Raw genomic sequence first — 24,711 nt, 5'->3', positions numbered from 1 at the left:
TTTTAATTACTTTTTAATTACATTGGCTCTTAATTTTACAAATTTTTGTAAATACATTTCTATGTAATGTCATGCTTGCAAATGTCTTACGCATGGATATCTTCTCTTGCAAGAACCATTATTATTTTAATTATTATGTACTTTATTTTAAATAATTGATAAAATGACAGATTACAATGTATGCATAGTACAACACTTGCTTCTCATATTACCACAAAAAAAAAAAAAAAAAAAAAAAAAAAAGACTAACCTATATAATGTTAATATTTGATGTGATCATGTGATCAGCCAAAAATAGTGAAGAAGAAACCAAGAAACTTAGCATGCAATAATAAAGACCCAAAGCCTATAGTCAATATGTAAGCATGAAAAAAAAAAAAAAATGAATGGAGTATATAGATCGAGAAACATAAGTCAAATCAATCCTTAAGGATAACCTACCTATTAGCCTAACAATTATTGATGTTGATTGTTGGAAAATCAAATAACCCGACCTTCAACTAGTTTTGGAAAGGAAGATTAAGACCCTCGATGAAGTATGCCCTACAAGTTCAACAAAAGCATTGCAATGGTAACATCGACAATACAATCATGGATCATGATATTTAGTTATAGACATTGAGATTCCTATCAATGCTTAAACTTATTAATCAGCTAACCATGCGGTAGACTTTATGGCTAATTTACGGCATAACCATCATCATTAACTAAATCTTCATACTAATAATATCCAGGATATACATGTGATTCGTAATTATAATAAAATTAATGTTTATTCTTTTTTTTTTTGAAGAAAAAATTAATGTTTATTCTTATTCTTGTATAAATAATTAAAGACAAGTAAGGTAATTCAAGTAAATAGCTCTACACCAAAAAAAAAAAAAGGAAATAGCTTAAAATTTTGTTCCAACAAAAATGCGGAGTATGAGTATATATTATTTGGCTTGACCGCCTATGGATAGAAAGTGATTTGTGTTTTGTTTTATCAAATCATGATGCAATCTCTACACAAAAAAATAAATAAATAAATAAATAAATAAAAAAAAATAAAATCACGATGCAATCCCTGAGCTCTTTTTGGGGCCGTTTGGTTGGGGTTATGTTGTTTGTTAGACCATTTTTACCATTCTCTTTACCCTCTTCATTCCCCCAAATCCCTCTAAGTTCATTCCCCACGCACCCCCATAGGTATTTGTATTCCCATTCCCTAGCCACCTTCTCGCCACCACATCACCACCTTCCTACCTACCAACACCACCGGAAACCAGCCCACCTTCATACTAGACCACCACCGGCCTTCCCCTGACCCTCGCCGCCCTCCCCTCCCCAGCAAAAACATCCCACAACCCCCGTAAAATACTAAAATCAACTCCTTATCCCCGTAAAACCGCCGGTCAGCCCTCCTTACACCCTCGAAACCCTAGCGGCTAGGGTCGAGGGAAGGGCGGCGGTGTTCGGCGAGTGGTGGAGGAGGTGCGGCAAGTGGTGGAGTGTCTAGAAATTGTGGGAAGTGAAGCAAGTGTGGTGGTTGGACTGGTTGTTGCGTTTCCTTTGTTATTCAAAACAAACAACACCCCAAAATTGGGGGATTTTCATTCCATTTCGATTCTTTCCCTTTGTTCATTTCATTCCGATTACCCTGCGCGAACCAAACGACCCTTATTTTTTTATCGGTACTTCTTATAGCCCCCTTAAAAAAAATAAAGAGAAAGAAAAACATGGTCACATGGGTGGGTGATTGGTGAGTGACTAAGGCCTAATTGTTTATAGAGTAAACTTGGGCATGAATTAGGACCCGGCCCATATGCCTTGTGTTAGTTTGTGCCAATCTATCATAAACGCAAATTATGCATGCATCGTTTAACCCATGTATTATGCTGCAGTAGCAAACAACCTTAATGATGTTCAAATATTTTGTTGATTGTTTTAAAAGAGCGGACATGCCCATCATGTTTTTGTAGAAATCTTGCCAAATTTCTAATATGATTTCATGTACGACGGCTCCTCAATGTCGCACCGAGATATTGTCGCTCTAGCTCTAGGCTTACAACGAGATATTGTCGAATTAAGTCAATCTTATGTACTTTGTAATTGTTTAAGATTAAAGAGACCCTCGTGCCAACCTAACTCATGTCCAACTCTACTATAGGAATGTGAGGATCAAGTGAATGGTATTATTACAGCCCATCTTCAAAAAATGTTATTTTGGTTTTGGTTTGGTAGAATGCCATATTTTTTTTGGCTACAAAGATATTGTGATATGATAAAGAGTGGGCTTGGCCCAACTGATGGGATGTCTGACCCATTGATCCGTAATTCCTACGTTCATTTCCAAGCGTGTCTCCAAACTCAATAGCAAACCATCTCACTACATCTCAGTCAATCACTTCAAAATTTCAGATGTAATTTAAAAGAAATGAATTATATTGTGAAAATATCAATTTTTGGTTGGTTACAATTTACAAAGTTATTACGAATTACGGATTACAGAGTACTTACTAATTATGTTTTCAAAAAAATAAAAATAAAAACTAATGCACAAACTCTTATATGTGGCTGGCCACACCGTGTGGCCAGCTAATATAGGGGTTACTATATTAGTATAATAGAATTTACTAGATCAGTATTAAAGGGGTTACTTTGTTAGTGTTATAGGGTTACTCGGTCATTATAACAAGGGTTACTTGATCAGTGTTATAGGGATTACTATGTTATTTTTATAAGTGGTCGCATGATATGGACGACCACACACAATGGTGTGGTCAGCCACTATATGGGTTATTTCGCTAATGTAATGAGGGTTACTTGGTCAGTGTTAAAGGGGTTACTTCGTTATTTTTATAGAGTTACTCGGTCAGTGCTATAAAAGTTACTCGGTCGCTATTACAGGGGTTACTTAATCAATGTTTTAGGGGTTAATTTAAGTGGTCACACGGTGTGACTGGCCGCACATACACAAGACGAGTTGAATTTTTTTTACAATACATACCGTAATAGAAATCAAACATGTACCAAAGAAGCTTTTCTACTGCTTCTCCTTACTCCTATCTTTAAAATTCATTTACAAACAATTGAGGGCTTGTGTCTGATTCACTAAAACAACCGAAAAATTGAACTGAACTGATTGGATCAAGCTGAACTGATTGAAACTGAGCTGAACCAATTGAAACTGATCATAACACGCCTTGAATTGAGTTGTGACACTATTTAAACTGAAAGTAATAGGTGATTTGTGACACCATGATTACTCTTCATTATTTCAATAATTTTTCCCTACATTAGTAGCCTTCTATTGTAATTCTTTGTCAAGGATAAAATAATTATAATGTAGATAATTTCTCTCTCCAATTTCTACGAACCACGTATTTTAGCTGACAAATCAATAACTATATCCTAAAAGACACACCAGCCATGACACGTGTCATCTCCTGGTGTGTCCATAGTATATTTTTTTTTTTTAAAAAAAATAAAGATTTATTTAAAGAAACAAATAATATGACAAAGAAACAATAATGACAAAGATATGGATATATATTCCTACCATGAATTATCTCATAAAATTAAGGAAACAATAATAATCACCAAGATAATATTTACTAAATATACCATGTATCCTAACATATATACAGTGATATATAATTATGCAATTTTTCCCTATCCTAACATATATTTTTTCCTTAAAAAAAAATCTTTGATTTAACAAAAATAAGAAAAATTCAATTTTAAATTTGCAGACTTAAGAAGGATACCCTTCATTAAAATAGTTAACAAAGATAAAAAAAAAAATATATCAAAGGTCAATAGACACACTAGCAATGCCACATGTCAATTTCTGGTGTGTCCATATATTATTTTTTAATAATTAATTACTACGAATCATAGTTTATTTAAGGAAAATATTTTAGAAAAGATGTTTGTCTTTGTCAACGATATAAATGAGCAATAATATTTACCATTCTTATTCAATTTTGTTCAAGAAATTTTAAACAATTTTTATATTTTATGCTATAAATAAATTAATTTGTCAAAAGAAAATATGGGTAATTAAAATAATCGTGCATTGCACGGGAACTAATTAACCTAGTTTATGAATTATGACATAGTTATGATTCGTATCATTTGATAGACAATTACATAATTGGTACCATCAATTACTAATTAATTTTCCATCTCAAATATGACTTTTATACATCTTTAAATATCATAAGTTGGAGATAATGTATACATAATAAGAAGTGTATAAATGGCTAAATGCACTCTAATTAAGTGAAGAAATGGGATATTGATCGATCAAGTCGAACAATTCGTCCCCAATTCCGAAACCAAGCATTCGAGCCATATCCTTAGACTTCAATCTAGCCTTAGAAGTAGTAAAACCTTGTTGCATTAACCAAGGGTATATTATAAACACCTTCTTCATAATAAACAATTCCAATGCCTCTGGGTTGAACACCACTCCCATTCTCATACTCATCTACAAATCGTATTAAATTTTGTTAAGTCATCAATGACTAACAAGGCCTGCATACAAGGGTCAAAAAGACGACGATAGATGAGACTTGATCATAGTTAGTTTACCTGGTGAGGAACAAGCATAGCAGCATAACGAGCAAGTTCCCCTGCGCGCCAATCAAGCAAAAGAGGAAGCCAAGGATAAGTGGCATCAAGCCTCACAAACCAAAGTCTTATCTCCGGGAATTCAGATAGTTCTCGTTGATCATACGGATCCTCCCTTTTGTAGTTTATTGTGAATCCTATTGTACGTTCCAAATACTCCTCCGGATCAACTACAATTATACAAGTACTAATTAATTATGCTCCAATCGATCTACTCCTAGTATACACTTGCTTGGGTGGCGCTATTGCATACAACAGGCAATATTTTTACATGTAAAATACTACATATACATGTTCAACAAACGAATAGAATTGAAGTTAATACACTACTCTATAAATAGCCTTAAGTAAATACTTCGTACCTGTTCTGATTGATTGAATTGAGCTGAACTGAACTGAATATTTTATGAGAGAAGGAAATTAAAACTGAAATGAACTGAAAATAATCTGAAGAGAACAGGCCCTTCGTAAAATTGATACTAAATTGTCTAAATATGTAATGTCCATCAAATGATGCAAAACATAATATTTGTCATAAATTCTCAACTTCAATACTTAGTATGTATCAATTTTGTAACTATATTACCATCAAGGAATATATGACTAGCTAGCAAAAACGAACCCCACGATTATATACATAGATAAATGGATAATAAAATAAACTCAATTTAGTCACAAATGCATAGAAAAATGTTGATAAGAAATGAAAGAATTAGGTATTACCCGAGGAATGTGAGGAAATGTTAGTGGCAGATTGGAAGGGTGATAAATCTAGGCGTCGAATGACATCAGTGTCTATCATCACTTCATATCTTCCTTCTTTTGGAGGCATTGGCTCTGGAGCTTTAGCTAAACGTACCATTGTTGTTGAAAATAAATAAATTAATTAAAGTTACAAAAGGATCATTTACATACTTCCTCTATATATTGGGAACCAATAATCACATTGATAATGTAATTTAAACTATAACGTGACAACTAATAAATCCGAATAGTGTGGTAGTGTTACCTTGAAGGTCATCGTCGTCGTGGAGGGAAAGGTCATAGTTGCCTTGTGGATTAAAGGATACTTTGGGTATAACATGGTGTTGGTGTTGTGTGCTGCTTCTAATAATACTGCTTGGTAAGTTGGAGAGAAAAGGAAAAGGAAAAGGAAATGAAGTAGTAGTGTTTATTACGCATAATGAATTACTTGTATATTTTGGTGGAGGAAATTGTCCAACAATGGAAGATGGATGGACTTGAATTCCGGGTATTGTGTAGGCAACCATGGGTTTTCTTCCTTCCTTTGGTGCCTACAAAATGGTTGGTCCATTGCTTTTACTTTATCCTCTATCCTTTCCCCCCTTTTTCCTCTTCTAAACATGTGAGGACATAATGGAAATTGGGAAGGATAAGCACTTAAGTTACTATATTTACCAAGCAAAGCTTGGATCACATGGTAAGAGACTCGTCTTACATTTTAAAAGTGTAGGATTCGAATTTCACTAAGGACTTGTTCTCTTCACCTGAAACAAGTAGATCTAGTCTGAATTTTTAAGGTCTGATCTGAATTTTTTTGATTTGGTCTGATCTGATTTGATTTAACAATTTGACTAAACTTTGACCGCATTTTAATACTAATATATAAAGAAAAATATCATCAAAATGAATCTTGTTAGATTCGTCTCATTATGAACTTTTTAAATATGTAATTTAAAAAAAAAAAATTTAATACGCAATTAACGATATTTAGCATTAAGTAAATGATAATCAAAAGTTCTGATCTGGTCTGATATGAATCTTTCTGATCTGATATGAATTTATTAACGAATAAGTAATAAGTATATGAACTAAATTGAAGAGAACAAGTCCTAAGTAAGGGTATTTAGAGGTAGGGATCCCCTTGTCTTAACTAATCCCCCTATTATCTGGCCCGCAAAAACCTAGACTAAAAAATTTTGAGAGTTGAAGTGATGAGATTTGATCAGGGTTTGCCTAATCTTAAAAAACGTAAGTTCCTAAACTTAACGGCAATGGTATGGTATAATTATCACAAGGCTTTAATTTGGTGTCTGTATATAGTCCCAAACAACATTATTATAATCCAACATGAATCAAAATCTCTAAAAATAGTTTAATTTTGTGTATTATAAAGAATAAATTTAACATTTTGGGACTAAGAAAATTAGATGTCTTAAAAAAACGCCTCGTGTGGCTTATTTTGTGTCCTAAAAAAAATCTGAAATATGTAAAATACGAACAACCTTATTCCATAGTAATTGCCTAATTGGGACATGTAGAAGTAAAGGGCTGAAAACAGCATTCGTTGCGGTCGTTATTTCCACAGAAACACACACTCACAAATTCAAAAGAAAGAAGAGTGAACAACACTAATTGTTCAAAATAGCAATTAGCAATTTACTAATTTAGCATAGAATGGCTTGTTCATTATCATCTTTAACTCTAAGTCCAAGTAATCTTCGGCCTCGGTTTCCCCAATTCCGGCAATCACCTCCCTCTTCCTCTTTCTTCAGTTCCCGTTCCCGCCTTTCGATTCAAGCTTCTTCCGCAATTGCCCTTGACTCACCGGTAATTTTCACTCACCCTTTTATTGTTAATTTTTATTCTTGTTTACCCATTATAATCATGATTATGCAATTGGGTATTACTTGGATATGCAATTATTCATCTATTTTTTGGAAAAATAGATGAAAATGAAAGGTTAAATTTTGTGGGTTTTTTTTTTTTTTTTTTCTTGTTGATTTTAGAAGTTGTGCTGTAATACATGTTCATGTGTTAAAAGTAAAGAATTTTGGACATTTGTTTGGTTATTTATATATCGTGATTTGGCAATTCAGTTAAAATGTTTGCTTGCACCATTTGTTTTCTTTTTGATGCAATGCTTGCACCATTTGTGTTTGGCACAGTTTTGAATAATTAGTTGAGTGAATTTGTGAGAGTAAAGTAATGGAGTCATATATAGTTAATGTGAGAGAAACATAATGGGACTATATGCCCGTTCATATGAAAATTGATGCATACAAATTTGGACGGAGGAAGAGTGATGTACATAGTTTTATCCCCCAAGTATTCGTTGGTGACTGGAGGGACTGATTTTGAACTATCATGTTTGGGAATTACTTATTAGGTCATATGTTAGTCAATTCTTAAGTATATGCAATATGTCAAACATCAAACATCTTGTTCGTCAAGAATACTAATTCGGCTACATATGCTAAATTATAATTAAGATATTACTCCCTCGGTTTTACATTTTTAACTTAAAGTGATTTTAACAAAGGATATGACAAATAATCAACAAGGGAGATCTTTTGTGGTAGTTGAATCATTTTCAAACCCACTTCATTACTCCATTGCTCTAATTTGTGGTCGGAAGGAGTACTTTCTTATTAAGGGGGGTCGACCTTAATGTATTCATAGGATTTTAGAATTTCTGTTTATGGTTCATAGCCTCATACCATTGACAGTGATTAGTGGAAATTGGGAAGTTGCATTTGGATTTTGATATGGCTGTTTCAGCTTATCTTACCACGTGAAATTGTGTTGTTGAGAACCATGCGGTCCATGGCTTTATCACCTGAGAGATCAACTCTTAACTTTAGGCTTGACAGTTGACACTGTGATGAATATTGTGTACTTTAGTTTTGGGAAGCATGTCATCTATGATTCCCTTATGCTTATGGTGCTAAAAAACAAAGCTTGCTTTCTGAGTTGCTGTACAAGAATTATAATTTCTGTTTGAAATTGCAGGAAACAACTTCAAAAACCTCTGCTGTACAAAATGATTTATTGGCTTGTCCAATATGCTATGAACCTTTGATAAGGAGAGGTCCCCCAGGCCTGAACCTGTAAGTATGTGCGCTGACCATTGATTCATGTTAGTTGAGTGAGACCTTTGACTCATATTGTACTATGAATTTCAGGGAAGCAATTTATAGGTCTGGCTTTAAATGTCAAACTTGCAACAAGTCATACTCAAGTAAAAACATTTACTTGGATCTTACAGTGACTGCAGGCTCAGAGGAGTATGCAGAAATAAAACCCACCAGCACGGAACTATTCCGGTATATGTCCATGTCTATTTTCTTTTTGGTGATGTTCTGCCTATATATTGTATTGTATATTAGTGTGGAACCTTAAAATGCTGCCAAATCACTCCTTATTTTATAAAATAATCATAATCAATCACTTCTGATAGTATGGAAACTCAAAATTCAGGTCTTTTATGCCGAAGCTGTGATGTTACACAGCTCTCTTCTGCATCTCTTTCATTGATTTATATTAACCTTCCATTATTACTAATATAATCATTGCTGAATTTTGTCATATATTGCTTAGAGTAATCGTACTTATCTGTCTCTGTAGTTTGCTACTTTTGCCTTAATTATCTAGCTAGCACCTTTGTTAGTTACTTAGTTCTGTGAGTTAATTCTTAACCCAACTTGCCAATAAGACAGGAGTCCATTTGTGTCTTTTCTGTACGAACGAGGATGGCGCCAGAATTTTAACCGAAGTGGTTTTCCAGGTCCAGAGGAAGAGGTTAGTCCACATTCTTTTACCTCTTTAGAAAAATAGAACATGAAACCCATCTCCAAAGCCTATGCTTTTTAATTAGAGAGCAAATCAGTTCTATACACAATTATTCATTAGTTGATACAGGACTATTAGAGACTTTTTTTCCCTTTTTTTTGTGTATTCATTATTTAGTTTATATAATAAACTACTGATCTAGTCCTGTGTCATATGCAGTTTAAAATGGCTCAGGAGTACTTTAAACCTGTCGAAGGTGGCCTACTAGTTGATGTTAGCTGTGGAAGTGGGCTGTTCTCTCGAAAATTTGCCAAGTGTGGCACCTATTCTGGAGTGATTGCACTTGACTTCTCTGAAAATATGCTTCGACAATGTTATGATTTCACTAAGAAGGAGGATCCCACTTTATCTAAGTAAAGTTTCCTCTTTCTTTATAGTGCTCTTTTGTCTTGGTATAGCTTTTGATTTTTGATGATCCATGTCTGCTTTGCTTATTGTAAGCCACAAGTAACTTTGCAGCAATCTTGCTCTTGTGAGGGCAGATGTTGCTAGGCTACCATTTCCACCAGCATCAATTGATGCCATTCATGCTGGCGCTGCCTTACATTGCTGGCCATCTCCTTCAAATGCTGTAAGTTTTCCATCATGCAAGTGCCAGTATTGAATTCTGCAGATCCTTTTTAGGAATTCCCTTGTTAAGATAATTTCAATTGCAAATAACACCTCAAATGTATGTATTCCCGCTTCGCCCTCTTTGTACTATGTGAGAGGTTCAGAGAGTGACTAGGTCTTTTAATGCTAGAATATTTGCTATACGAGATCAAGCATTTCCTATGTTGTTTCACTTATAACAGAAGTCTCTCATTTCATCTTGCCAGCGGATGAGTTAATTCATATAGGTTATTAGACTATTAGTTTGATCAAGGGGATTGGAGCATAGTTACATTTATCAGGATATTAGTTTGAAAATGTTGATAATGGGAAGTAGTCTTCATAACATTGTGAACTAGGAGTAGAGGTCAATCAATCAATCAATCAAAGCCTTAATCCCAATAATTGGGGTAGGAGTAGAGGTCTTCAATTTAAATTGAAGTGTAGCATAATTCAGGTAGTTGAACAATTTTCCAACAAAGAGAACTTTGTTCGTTATAAGGGAAGTCTCATAAGACATATTATCACCTGTTTTCTTCAGTTGCTTTTTCTGTGGACAAAATGCTTCAATTAAATCAGTTTGTTATTTTTGACATAAGTTATCTGCCCTAAGAGATGGTATTGGTATGCGTATCAGATTGCTGACATTGCCCGCACATTGCGGAGTGGAGGGATCTTTGTGGGAACTACTTTTCTCAGATACACATCTTCAACATCTCCACTAATAAGGCCTCTTAGAGAGGTATCAGTTTTGCTGTTTCTATTGCAACTTTTGGTTGTACGACTTGTACCTATGCAGTTTGTGTTTGCCTCCTTTTGTAAACACTCTCAACAATTTTCTTGCAATGAACTTTTCTTATATATTGCTGGCTTTGTACTGAATAGTACAATGCCAAATCTGCTGATAGTGAACTTGCTCATCCAACACCTTTACTTAGGCTTCTCCATGCCTTGAGGACAAATAAAGAAATCGGCATTTCTATGCGTTTGTAGTTTGTTTAGATGGCATCTATATGGGTATTCTGATCCACTGAGGGATATTTCCTGGCTTTAGAATCATATAGTTAGAACAAAATGGATAATATTGACACATTGTACTCTAGATGCATGCTTCAGGGCCAGCTGATGTCATCTTAAAAAAAGCTACTCCCTTCTAAAAAGAACTGCTAAAGCAATTCAAGAAGTATTAACTTTGAAATCTGAACTGCTTACCCTATGTAAAATTGACATTTAACACCTATTCTTTCCTTCTTTTCAAAAATATAAAATATTGGCATTTAAATGAAATTGCTTTCATGTTCAGAAAATTAAAAAGGAAAAAAAAAAGTGAATATTATTACTGATGTGGTTTGCATGTCCTGTATTATGTGCTTTCTAAATTGTAACTCACTAATTTTTTGTGCATTGCCTCGTCCTTATTTGAAATTTTCAGAGGATTGCTCAGCCCTACAGCTACCTGATAGAGGAGGAAATTGAGGATTTATGTAAATCTTGTGGCCTTGTTGACTACTCAAGGAAGGTTCAACAATCATTTATTATGTTCTCTGCACGGAAACCCTGAGATTTTTGTTATTCTTGAACTCAACGGTATGTGAAGCTTTATTATTCCTTTGATTTGAATTTATTTGATGTTTAGGGATTATATTAAGACGCAGATTTTGAAAAGACTATATACATTAAGCCATCATTGCAGTAAGTTGTAGTTGTGTCATTTAAATAGTATTTTAACAATCTAACCTTAATTTGGGGTTGATAATGAGTAGGTTATGGATAATTCAACCATACATTTAGGTGACTGAGTTATAATAATAGTTCCAGTGAGCTCAGAAGAGGTGACTAAATTAATGCTTTTAAACTGCACTGAAGAAGCTACTAGAGCTTGTTTGTGCCATTTCTGAGTAAATGTAGGCATGCCAACTTACTAAGAGATGTCCATAATATGAATAAGAATATATAGGGTTGCTATCAGGTCTTAGATTCTAGCTTTCAAATTTATACCCCTCAAAAGTTAATGTCAGAGATGAGGCACCTTCCAAGGGTTCAAATGCTGACATAAAGATCCCTAATGGCATAAAATATTGTTCCTTTTCTTTTCTTAGTTAGATTAGATTGTGCACTCTCTATTGAGGTATATACGGCTTATTCTTAGTTTCCAATTCTGGAGCGCCTAAGCTTGTTATCAATCTTAATATGTTCACATGGTGTTACCTAATTCACATACGTCCTAGTTTAGGAATCTAAATTGATGTTGCGAACATCAACTTATCAATAGCTAGTTTGGTAAATTTAGGATATTCAGTATTTGAATAACCAAATTTAGTCACATTCAGATATGGGTGGCAAAGAAACATTGCACCTTGGTTTGATATGGCATTTTCTATATGTGTTTTCATGGTTATTAATCTTACGCATTATTTGGGGGATTTACAAGTGTCAAAATAAGTACCACACAGTGAAATTGATCCTATTCCTTTTCTTATGTTTGAGTAACAAATGGTTTTGTTATATTTGATAATCAAATTAATTTACGGTGTAGAAAGTTATGCGAGAGCTCAATGAGTCAAGGAAGAGCTCTCATCTTCCCACCTGAGATTAGGTGTTCAATTTTTATCATTTCAAGCTCCAAATTCCATGTTGGACTGGGTTCGGAATCCCCCTTACAGGGTCTGTCACTCCAGAGCCAATTAAGTGGGCATGGGCATTAGTACTTAGAGTGAGGATGTGAAACTAAGATGTGTATTACTACTGGAAAGATGATTAGTATCATACTATGAACTGAATCAAGCCATGTCAAGTGGGATTGAGCATCCTAAAATATTTTATTAATAAGATGTCATTAGAGAACATAATTAGTACAGTAAACTCTTGATCTCTTTTTGAAAAGATAAAAACTCATTGACTAAGCTTAAGGACAGCTGATTACTGACCCAGTGAAAGGCTCTATCATGTGAGATTGTTTCAAGGACAAAATAGTGTCATGTAAACTGGTAAATTTAGGAAAGCACATGTGTAGGACTATAAGCAAACGTTTCTTTCAAAAAAAAAAAACATTTCTTAACAGAACAAAGTTTATGAGTCTGAGAGTTGAGGGGAGAGACTGAGAGAGGCAGAAAGAGTTGCATAGAGATCCCCTCCTGCATCCCATACTAGGATACCTTATGTTATTCTTTCAATCATGTATTTTATTCTTCTATCAGCCCGTCTTTATTACTCTCCCTTTTCATTATCACCCTCAATTACATAATTACTGGCACTTCGGTTTAATCATATTCATCCGTATTTACTTGGATTGCTTCTCTCTCTACAAGCTTTTGAGTCCTTAAGTTGGCACTTGAGTTTTTGTTTAAGGAAACCATACTATAATCCATCTGATAATATTATATGGATTCTTCATATGAGACCCAGATTCATAATACCCTGTGACAGGACTATTTATATTTAAAAATAAGGCTTAGAGTTTGTTAGTGGTATCCTGTGTTACCCTCACTTGAATTCAAGTGCCGAATACTGGTAAAAGTGGTAATGCCAAGGTCCAATGTTTTGGAAACCGAATCCTGCCCTAGAAGTGGACACAGATGTGAGGTTTGATATACTCCGCTTTACCTTCAGCAGTCCAACAAAGTGAATTTCTTATTCAAAGACACATTTCTATGTCAAATTAGCATCAAGTGGAATTTATACAAGAGAGCTCCAACCAAAAATATTGGCTGCGGAAGAGATTCCTGCCTTAACAGTCAGGGAGCAGGTATTATTTAAGCTATTAATATCGATAACCCGCCTAATTCAGGCCATGGTCCAAGAGTTTGAAGTCCTAACCATAACCCTTTACCCTTTAGAACATCGAATCTGAGTACAAATCCATCTCACAGCTAGCCCGACAGTCAGAAAAACCTGGCTAAACCCAACTGTGTCAAACCTTGATTCTATCATACTAGGTAGTTGATACTCCAATTTCATAATCCACATTCTTTAGAGCATCCTGAAATACCATCATGATGATAATAATCATCATCATCATGAGTCTTCCCCACCTTAAAGGTGTATACTTTAGGTTATATGGATCTTTGACCATTGACCAAATTAAAATAATGACATGGTAGAAACAAAAACCTTATTATAATAAGATAATAATGAATGAAGTAAAAATAAGGAATATTTGAAGAGTCCAAGGACCACTCTCATTAGTCATTAGAGAAGCTTATGAATACTTCAGTATAAAATCAAGGATTAGATTAGTATAAAATATAATATATGGTATATTATAAATGTGTTTAGGGAAGTAAGTCAGGAGGGCATAGGATCCCTTGCACGTGAGGTTCATCCATGCAATAATAGCTTCTCTCTATCTTTCGGCTTTTGATGGCACGTGGGGTTGGCAACTCTTCTGCTACACCCTCTGTCTCACTAGTGAATATTAGAAATGGCCTTTTGCTACAAAAACAGAGTTTTCTTTGATAAGGCTTTTATTTGCTTTTGCACTTAATTAAGATTCAGAGATATTTATAAGTGGATTTATACCTTCCTTGGCTTTTTAGGCTACAAGACTAGAAAGTGTTTAAAGCTGGATTTCATGGCATATATTTGGTACACACACGTGTACTTCTCTCTGTATTCATGTCCTCCTTTTCAAGTATTTATTATGCTGCTGTTGATTGTTTATACTTTGTTACACTACACCCTTTCCTTTATACCTTTGCTTCCATGAGAAGGCCCCTTCTTAGGCATAGACTACTTTGGAGTAAATTTTAGTACTCGCTTTATTGTGGCCTATACTCTGTTACTCGGACTCATCATCTTACCTCGAATACCTCAATACTTGTAAAATACTTGTGTTAAGTGAATAATCGCTAATAGCCGAGTCCCTCTCATATAATATCCAAGTTACACCCTCCATAACTGAATTTCTTTGTAGTTTTCCCTTGTTGTAGTACACTGTTTTCGTGGGATTAGGTTTCTTGTGATGTGGAGAAATGGTAACTCCAACACATAGGTTAATTAGAAACCTTACATCATTTGATTGATTACAATATCATTGTCCTTTGTTGAGAATCTTGGGGAGGTTGGCTCCAAGGGGTCAATTTATATCTTTCTTTTTGGGAACGAGGTGGAGAAGGTTGTGATTCCTTGGTCTCAATACAAAAAGCCATTATCTTTTGCATTATCCAATATTTAGATTGATATATTAATATTGGTATACTCTCCTATTTACGATTTACTAGATAGGTCCCAATAAAACATTGACAAACAACTGATTTCATGTGAAATTAGTTGTCATATCATCTCAATCTTTGGAATTAAGGGTATGAAACAAATTTCAAATAAAATAACAATTGATAAGCAATTTTCATGAAGAAATATGGATTACCCTAAAGAGTCAAAGTTGTATTGATATATGTTCCCTGTTACAACTCCTTGCTAGCTTCTTATATTGTTCAAGTCGTGATTCAGTATGACCCTTCCACCATGTTATTTTAATGGAGGATTGCATGTTTCTGAATTTCTGAAATGTTGTCACGTAAATAGTGTTATTCAAACTAATATTATGTAGACTATCTATCCGGACAACAAAAAAAAAGGTAACATCTTTTTAAAATCCGACTTAGTTTCAACTACCTCTCCTTTGTCTGGAATTAATAGTCCTTAAACTGTAGTGAATTCTGTTATTGTAAAAACTCAAAATATCAATTATGAAATGCCTTTGCTAACATTGATTTCAGACACCCTATTTCTTCTCTAGGAAGTATTTATGTATACTGAAACATGTCTGAAAAGCTTAAGAGCTAAGATCGATCATAACAACTTTTTCTTGTAACAGGAACAGCATTGTATGGCAGTGAGCATGGAGTGATGCAGAAAAGCTCTTTCATTAAGTCATTACATCGACATAGTGATATGCTGATGCTACTCGTAGTATATAATAATCAATTACTGTCAAAATATTGACAAATGTATATAATAATCATTATCAAATTACCCAATTGGTCATTTTCACTACTTTTGTATACTTTTATATGTATATTCATTTTTTATTATGGAAAAACAAAATAAAGAAACTGAATGTCAAGTTCAAATTATAAGTTCCGATAAATACATATATGTAAGAGAATTAAAAAAATTCAGACAAGATTTATATTCTAATAATTGTAATTCAGGCTATAAGAATGAAGCTTGTATGAAAGTATTATATGAATTATATTTTATCGAAGTCTTTTGATTTGCACTAATACACTGTGTTATACATTGTATGTTGAGTATAAACAACTCTTGAATTTCAAAATTTTACTATACAATCGCTATGACTGATCAACAGCTTAAGCCATTTTATTCTTCATTGACAATTTGACATGCATTGCTATCAATCCTCAATTATGTGTTTATGGGCATTTTTAAGCATCAAACAAAGGTGATAACTTACAATTTTTATACAAGTACTTTTAACTTTTTAAGTAAATACTCTATAAGATGCTAAAGCCTCTAGTAAATAAGCATTAAGTGTTTTTTTATTTTTTTTATTTTATTTTTTATTTTTTTTATTTTTTTTTGAAAGAATTTATAATTGAACTACTTATGATATCGATATGTTAAAAAAAAAAGTCAAATATTATAATAAGAGGAAAAATAGAGGAAAGGGGTAGACGAATTCCTTAAAATTGGACGCAAAAAGTTTAATAAAACTGAAAATGCTGAGTAATTAGTGCTAAAATGAGTTGGAATTGTCTGAGGAAAAGAGATTAGTGGAGTGGTTAGTTAAATGTTGTCATGTTTGATTTCCCTAGGAATCACACCAGGATTTCCTCGTTTATGTCATTGTTAATTTGTTAGGGAGACTATTGTTATTGTTCTCAACTTTATAAAGATTGGTCAATGTAATTACTTGGCTTCAAACAACCTTGTTTACTCATGAATTTTAAATAATAGCACATGCCAAAAAATATTTGGCAAAGCGGCCAAATACTTCTGGAATTATAACTTTATGACTATTGGCAGATTGCAAGCATTCATTAAAAATCTAATTAATAGCAAGTCTAAATAATATTAATGATTTGACTTGGTTAAGGGAAAAAATGTTCGACTCATTGTTAGATCAATTAAAAAAACAATTGTTAAATATAATTTATCAATGATGTAGACGAGATTCATTGTTGAGTTCAACACAGTGCTATTAGTTCACAGTCGCAAACACAACAACAAATCCGAATATAGCAATGTCATACCGCGTACTAAAAAACAAACAAAGGGAAAGAGCAAGGCAATAGAAAAGAAACCTCACCCAACGAGGTGTAACGATCAGTTGGGTTGTAGTTCCTGTTTATTTAGGCAACTTGTAAAGTTGTAATTGGAATAAATGATTCGCAACCATATGCTATTGTGTAAATTATACAAGCATGAATATATATATATATACAACATATATATATACAACATACTAGAGAATTGAAGGGGATAAGTAAAATTAATTACTAAAGTAGTAGAATTAAATGTGTTATGATAAGTTACAAGTGGGGGTAAAAAAAATAATTTATGTGTGGCCAATATTGAGTGTCACATTGACCAATAGATCTTACTGCGTTGAACAATCAACAGTACTATTGGCGGTGGCAAATATCTTCGTTCTACTACTTCGTAAAACATTCAAGGCTACAAAGAAGACCTTCATTTTTTTAATTTTGGATTTTTCTGAATATTTCTGATTTACTGAATTTCCTATTTATGCAGGAGAACCTTTTTTCTTGTTTTATAGCTTAGTTTGTTATTTGTTCACATTTCCAAATTTGAGTTATAAAGATATAATCCTTGTCTATTTTGATAAGTAATATGAAGTGTAGAATCGAATAGATCTACTTTCTCGGTTAAAATTTAAGAAAATGATATCTAATCAAAATACGATATAAATACTATTAACTAGAAGAAATGTATTTCATAAAGTTTAGTAAAATTTAATTTTGAACAATGATTCCAATTAGGGCCTGTTCATATTTACTGAATTGAGTTGAACTGAACTGATTGGAGTTGACTGAACTGAACTGATTGGAACTGAACTGAACTGAATTGAGCTGAAATGAATATTTTATGTGAGAGGGAAAGTAAGAGCTGAACTGAACTGAACTAAACTGATTGGAGCTGAACTGAACTAATTGAACTGAATTGAACTGAAATTAAGTAAATGTGAACAGACCCTTAGTTAGACCAGTGAAGGAAAAAAAGAAGACTATGTATATGTTTAGAAGAAGATTAATACTGTAATAAAAATCATACAATGGGATGGATAGTAGATCAAACCTTTAGAAGAAGATTAATACTGTAATAAAAATCATACAATTGGATGGATAGTAGATCAAACCTAACGTAAAATGTATGACTCTAGACTATCCATACACACGAATATATATGTTTTATGTGTTTTAAGTTTTAAATTCGAATCTCATACATATATCGATCATGTATCATGTATCATGTATCAATTGATTAATAATCGAAATCTTTTGCATTAAAAGAAACTGATAAGAAAGGAAATGAAAATTACTCTAGAAGACCTACGTGATCTAATAGAATTCAACATGATCTAATATTCTAGTATAATAGAATTCAAATTGATATTAATCTTAGCTCATGCAAGTTGAATAAACCACCAAGCTTAGCTTGGTCTAGTGGGAAAGATTGCACCTTTCAACTATGAGGTTGGGGGTTCAATCCCCACTAGAGGCACTTTGAGAGTGGAGATTCCTTACCCTTCCCCCCTCACTCTCAAAGTGTCTGGCCTGCAAATATCGGACCAAAAAAACCGTGAGGGTTGAGGTTCGGTCAGGGTCCTTCTCCTTACCATTAAAAAAAAAAAAAGTTGAATAAACCAAAAAGTATTATACAACACTAAGGGCCTTTTCTAATTAAAGAATTGAACTAAACTAATTAAAACTGAACTGAACTGAAATGAATTGTTTATGAGAGAAGGAAATTAGAAACTAACTGAACTCAACTGAAATTAAGCTAAAGAGAATAGGCCCTAATATTGAATTTTTCTATATGAAAGTAATTGATAAATCAAGTACAAGTGTAACCAAATAAATTAAATTAATACTCCCTCTGTCCCTAGCAATTTGTTTGCTCCACAGGCAAAATGTGCTTTATTAAGAATTGAACCAAAGTTTTCAAGTGGATTGGGGGTATTTTTGTTTTTTATAGTTTTATTTTATGAGTGTGTGTAAGTGGGGTTGATGGTGGGGGATATATTTCCAAATAAGGAAATGGAGCAATCTTTGAGGGACATCTAAATATGGAATATGGGTTAAACAAATAGGGAGACGGATTACGTAGTAATAAAATTATTATAGAGGAGAAATAACTTTCTCACCAACTAAGGGCCTGTTATAATTTACCGAACTGAGCTGAACTGAACTCATTGGAGCTAAACTAAACTGAATATTTATGAGAGGAGGATATTAGAAACTGAAATGAACGGAATTAAACTTAAGCTGAAGAGAACAGGCTCTAATAATATGACTCGCACTTCATCAACCAACCTTTGCCTTAATTTGGATCAAATAACATTCTATCATCAAGATTAAATAAGGCTGAAGCATAGATAATGCTAGTTAGTCAATTTTCATTTATAGATGAATTAATGCATTATGTTGTACAAATGTTTCTTTTTTATAAAAATGTTAAGCAAAAATAATACTCCGTATTATGAGGTTACGTTCAGCAATGAAACACATATGGTGCAAGTTTTTTTTTTTTTTTTTTTTTTTTTTTTTGAAAGGTAAAAAAAATTTAAACATTAGAAAGCCCATTTTATGTGGGAAATTCCTAATGTAAAATATGTATGGTGCAAGTGATAAAGAACAAAATATGTATAGCTAGCAAGCACAAGTATATAATACTAAGAGTTATCACTAGGATTTGTACTAATAAGTGTCTTATTCATATAGTAATTCACGTTCACAAGTCACAACTACTTGAATTGAATTTGGTGTCGTCTTTTACCACTCATCAATCTCAAAGACCAAGACAAACAAACAAGAAAAATAAAAAGAGTGATCGACTTCCAAAAACACTACTCTACTACTAACATTACTAGTATAGTATACTACTACGAGTAGTACAACCCATAGTACTCATTACTAGTAATTTATAAGTAGTCACTGCAGCTTAGAAGATGGAATCAAAAATATAAGACAGATAGAAATTAATTTAATGGGGACAAACTTATTTTTACTACTTCAAGAAGAAGAGAGAGATATAAATACATTATTATATATTGATTTACTTATAAACAACAAATTAATCAAGTTTTAAATAAAAAAGATGAGCTCTTTTGCCAAGGTGATGAGCAAGCACATAATTTTGGGCCTTATTTTTAAAGGTAGAGTAGTGAATGGGAGACACGGAAACAGCTCGCACGTTCTCCTCATATCTCTTACATTTTCATTTATATATATTTATTTAATTACATAAATAAATAAATAAATATATAATTTATATAATTAATTTACAATTTACATACTCTTTCTTCTTGACAATATGTTGTCTCACCTCCCTAGGAATTTTAAATATATCTATCTATCTATCGCCCATTTTCTCTCTTGTGATTTTCCATAAATACTCACTTTCTTCATGCCCTAAAAACCCCCTCTTTCTCCCCCTTATTTGTCACTTCTTCAATTCTTCAATTTTTACTCTTCTTCTAACTATATTATATTTTATATTCATAATATCCCACTTTTTATACTTATAATTTAGCTCAATTTCTTAAAATTGAAGCTTGAGCGAGGGGATTTCCTTATTCATATTGGTTCAATTCTTGCTTGTGATCATCATGGTGGGTTTAATTTCTCTTCTTTTTAATTTCACTTTTTATTTTTGTGAATTACAATTTTGAATTTTGATTACTTCGAGTACATATATTTGACAATAACAAACACCCAATACTAATTCTGCTACCTAACTAATAAGCTTAAAAGTTAATATTTATAATTAATATTTTTTTTCATGTTTGAATTTTGCTTAGCTAGGTCCAAGTTCATAAGTTTGCTAATTTATTGTGGATTTATGTTTTTTTTTTCTTCTTAATGTTTTAGATAATTAAAATTCTGAATTTTGGTTAGCTTAGAATTCATAATTGCTAAACTAATAATATTAATATTTTTTTATATTAATTTTGGGTGAAATTACATATGTGTTCATGTTTGAATTTATTTAAAAGTTGTTACATATGATGTATAATTAAGTGAATTATGTGAATTGACAAAGTAAAAATGTTTTAGGGTTATGGAAAGCCAGCATGGTTGGATGCACTATACACCCAAAATTTCTTTGTGAATTGCCCAGCTCATGAGACAGCAAAGAAGAATGAGAAGAACGTATTATGCTTAGATTGTTGCACTAGTCTTTGCCCTCATTGCTTAACCATGCATCGCTTTCATCGTCTTATTCAAATTCGTCGATATGTCTACCACGATGTCATTAGATTGGAAGATCTTGAGAAAGTTATCGACTGTTCTAATGTTCAGGTTTGTTTCTAACACAATTTTCTTGCTTTTTTTTTATCCATAATTCACTTCATTTTTTGTAAAAATTGAATTAACAAGCTTATAATTTCACTAGGCTTATACTATCAATAGCGCGAAAGTAATCTTTATCAAGAAAAGGCCTCAAAATAGGCAGTTCAAAGGAGCTGGAAATTATTGCACTTCATGTGATAGAAGTCTTCAAGAACCATATATTCATTGCTCTTTAGGGTGCAAGGTAAACAAATTAAATTATGGACTTTTTTGGTTTATATTATGATGGAATTTTAATTTTTCAATTGTATATTACTACGAGTACTATATAGTAGTATGTATGTAGTCATACAATGCAAATATCACATATATAATTCTTTAACCATACAGTTAATCTCTTGCTTAGATCGATTACACTAGAGTTTTTGAAACTTGAACCTTGGTGCTTAATTAACTAGTTACTCCGTAGTTGTTACTATAAGTTGACATTCAATCAATTCGACCGAAAAATTGAACTTAGGGCCTGTTCTTTTCAGCTTAAGTTCAGTTCAGTTCAGTTTCTAATTTCCTCCTCTCATAGAATATTCAGTTCATTCCAGTTCAGTAAATCAGAATAGGCCCTTAGTCTCAACTTCATATAAATACGTTTTTTGAAATTATCAATAATTTTTCATTCTATAATGTGAAATCTGATTCATAGTGCTTTTTGTGGTTGAATTATGGGTAGAACATGACAGGCTCAATAAAAAATAGCAAATTTTCACTTGCAAAAGAATAATTCTGTAGTTAGCTTGAATATTATGCTTGTTATTAAAAGATCTTGTTTTAACACAATACACCCGGATGTATGTACTGAACACTCAAAAAAAAATGAGCATGGGTGCGCATGGGACATCTTGGATGTATAAGAATCTTATGATAAAACTTCAGCTTTATTATAAGAGAGTTTATATTTAATTCAAGCACTTATCAATTTTGTGACAACTTGAGTGCTTAACCTTATGAAAAAGGTTTATAGGTTTAGAAATATGAAAGTATAATTCAAGAATTATACGTAGTACTCGTACTATATTTTGTAGGACTAGCGATACTAAACAAATAACGCATTTTTTTTTTCTTGACAAGAACTAAACAAATAGCTTTGTACGTAATTAATGTTTGAATTATTATTGTTATTAGGTGGACTTTGTGTTGACGCATAATAGAGACCTCTCACCCTACTTAAGGGTATGCAAAGTGTTACAATTGAGCCCGGACTTCTTATACCCTCAAGACATGGGAGATGATGAAATGACCAATGAAACTCCTAACTCCACAATCGTGGATTGCGACGAGCCAATGAGCTCGTACTGCGGCTCATCGGACTCCGAGAATATGAGCGTGGCATGCACGGAGACCGAGATCGTTCGGAAGAAGAGAAGTGGATTGTACGTGTGTGGAAGATCAATTAATAAGGTTTCCGACGAAGACATGGCCACAAGTATAAGTAGAAGAAAAGGAATTCCTCATAGGTCTCCTTTATGTTAAAATTCAAATAATAGTATAACTTAAATCAAGGGAAAAAAATAAAATAAATCCTCAAATAATCTCTTCATTTTAAATTTATTTATAGGAGTATTATTTAGTTTAATTTGATTTCTTCATCCCCTACCCCTTTTCCTTTTTAGATTTATTGAGCTTATTATTGAGATAAATTATTATATTTTGGACTAAACAAGTTCAAATTTGATTTAATTAGTGACAAATTAAACCCCCTCCCCTCTTAATATTTCAATCTTAAACTTCTACCTCGTTCTAAGTTAATTAATCACTCGGTCGGGCGTTTTGTCTTAATGGCATCACGTGGTTCCCAATTCCAAGTAAATGGTTTTTGTACATTTTTCTATGGCATGGACCGGCCTTTTTTTTTCCATATAATATAAATATATCATACAATAAGTTTATTATCAAAATTATTAATTCAGTTCATGCATTGGAAGCCTTTCATGCTGTTCTTCATGATTCTATCTCTATGAAAGTGACACTTCTTTCATCTGAAGACATTATTATGTAAGAGCATTCAATAAATTCACATACATTATATATGTGCATTTAATGTTTATTGCTACTTTTTACTAGTAAGTCATGCATTTCACATGCATTATATACGTGCATGCATATTAGAGGCATATATAGTATGTTTAGCTAGCTTAGCTACCATTCCAAGCAATACTCTCAATATCCATTAGATTTGCTGCATTTGCTAATAATTGAAATTTCTATTCTCCATTAATTCATGAAAATTTAACGTAGTTTCCATTTTGAAGTGATTTCAAAAGTTTGACTGAATTGACTCAATACTTACCTCATATTATCTCATTATATACCTTTTTCTTTTTTCTTTTTTTTAAACTCTCCTAAAACAATAGCTTGTACACTCGTAATAAATAGGTCGAACTTTTAAAAACGGAGATATTTGATCCTCTAATGATGGCATGATTGATTTATTTTTTTCCCATAATATTGATTATTAAAGTATTTAAAAGGAACGGTCTAAATATATGTATAACTGTTCTGGTTACATGTATTTTATATTGTATTCAGAGGTGGACTGTAGATATGTCTGTATTATTTGTATACCACATGATATAGACAACAAGATACATAGTATAGTACGACTGCCAATTCAATAAATAAAATTCTCGGGTTAATAGAAACGAAAGTAAAGATGCTGTTGTTAATAGAAGAGTAAAGTTGGTAATTTAGATTAATAAAATCCATAATCTTTGTCAGACTCCTGATACTGTGGCCCCCTACATATAGTACTTGCTATCTTGGAAGGAAGAGCCTCCCTTTGACTTTGACCGTTACGGACCGCACTTTGCTCGTACTCCGTTTGATGAGGTGGAATTGTTGACCACTTGAAACTGTTTTCTTTGATATGGTTACTCTGTCCGTGTTTTAATATTACCCTTTCATCAACAATAATTTTAAGAATATTAATTGATTGATACAATAAGAGGTAAGTTCGCTAATTGGAGTACTCCCTCCGTCCCTAAATTACATTCCTCCTTTCTATTTTTGGTATTCCAAAATTACATTTCTCCTTTCTATTTTTGGTAAGTTTTTTTTTAGTAAATCAACTCTCTTTTTCTGTTTTACATTTAATGCTTTCTCACTCATCCTTACCTAATCTCACTCATAATCCTTGTGCCAAATTACAATGAATATGATTGGTTAAAAAATTTCAATTAGGAGCATGTGATTGGTCCTTTTTTTTTGCAAAGAATTGATGACATGTCATAGTAATAACTACTCTATATTTATACTTTTCATTGCATTATCTAATTATTGTTATTTGTCTTATTCTTCTCACCTTAATTCCCGTGTAAATATCCAAAGAGGAATGTAATTTAGGGACGGAGGGAGTATT

General features: G+C 32.7%; 3 protein-coding genes across 3 annotated transcripts; 2 read left to right on the top strand and 1 right to left on the bottom strand.

Annotated features, from left to right (window-relative positions):
- Positions 1 to 4,130: 4,130 nt before the first annotated feature.
- On the bottom strand, positions 4,131 to 5,963 carry LOC145611847 (protein CHLORORESPIRATORY REDUCTION 6, chloroplastic-like). The gene is made up of 4 exons (XM_081667227.1): positions 5,627 to 5,963; positions 5,341 to 5,466; positions 4,579 to 4,787; positions 4,131 to 4,474 (listed from the first exon to the last, which is right to left on the bottom strand). The coding sequence occupies exons 1-4, from the start codon at positions 5,886 to 5,888 to the stop codon at positions 4,259 to 4,261; spliced, it is 813 nt and encodes a 270-aa protein (XP_081523353.1). The 5' UTR covers positions 5,889 to 5,963; the 3' UTR covers positions 4,131 to 4,258.
- Positions 5,964 to 6,900: 937 nt separating this feature from the next.
- Positions 6,901 to 15,795, top strand: LOC145611941 (putative methyltransferase At2g41040, chloroplastic). The gene is made up of 9 exons (XM_081667324.1): positions 6,901 to 7,188; positions 8,371 to 8,468; positions 8,544 to 8,684; positions 9,078 to 9,159; positions 9,370 to 9,563; positions 9,670 to 9,781; positions 10,439 to 10,543; positions 11,234 to 11,388; positions 15,617 to 15,795. Exons 1-8 carry the CDS (start codon positions 7,036 to 7,038, stop codon positions 11,360 to 11,362), a joined length of 1,014 nt encoding a protein of 337 aa, XP_081523450.1. The 5' UTR covers positions 6,901 to 7,035; the 3' UTR covers positions 11,363 to 11,388; positions 15,617 to 15,795.
- Positions 15,796 to 20,502: 4,707 nt separating this feature from the next.
- On the top strand, positions 20,503 to 23,044 carry LOC145612410 (protein RGF1 INDUCIBLE TRANSCRIPTION FACTOR 1-like). The gene is made up of 4 exons (XM_081667785.1): positions 20,503 to 20,617; positions 21,063 to 21,308; positions 21,403 to 21,543; positions 22,479 to 23,044. Exons 1-4 carry the CDS (start codon positions 20,615 to 20,617, stop codon positions 22,824 to 22,826), a joined length of 738 nt encoding a protein of 245 aa, XP_081523911.1. The 5' UTR covers positions 20,503 to 20,614; the 3' UTR covers positions 22,827 to 23,044.
- The last annotated feature ends 1,667 nt before the right edge of the window (positions 23,045 to 24,711 follow it).

The sequence above is a fragment of the Chenopodium album genome, chromosome 24 (genome assembly GCF_948465745.1).
Source record: "Chenopodium album chromosome 24, dcCheAlbu1.1, whole genome shotgun sequence".
Classification (NCBI taxonomy): Eukaryota; Viridiplantae; Streptophyta; class Magnoliopsida; order Caryophyllales; family Amaranthaceae; genus Chenopodium; species Chenopodium album.
This window is presented reverse-complemented; position numbering and strand designations above follow the sequence as displayed.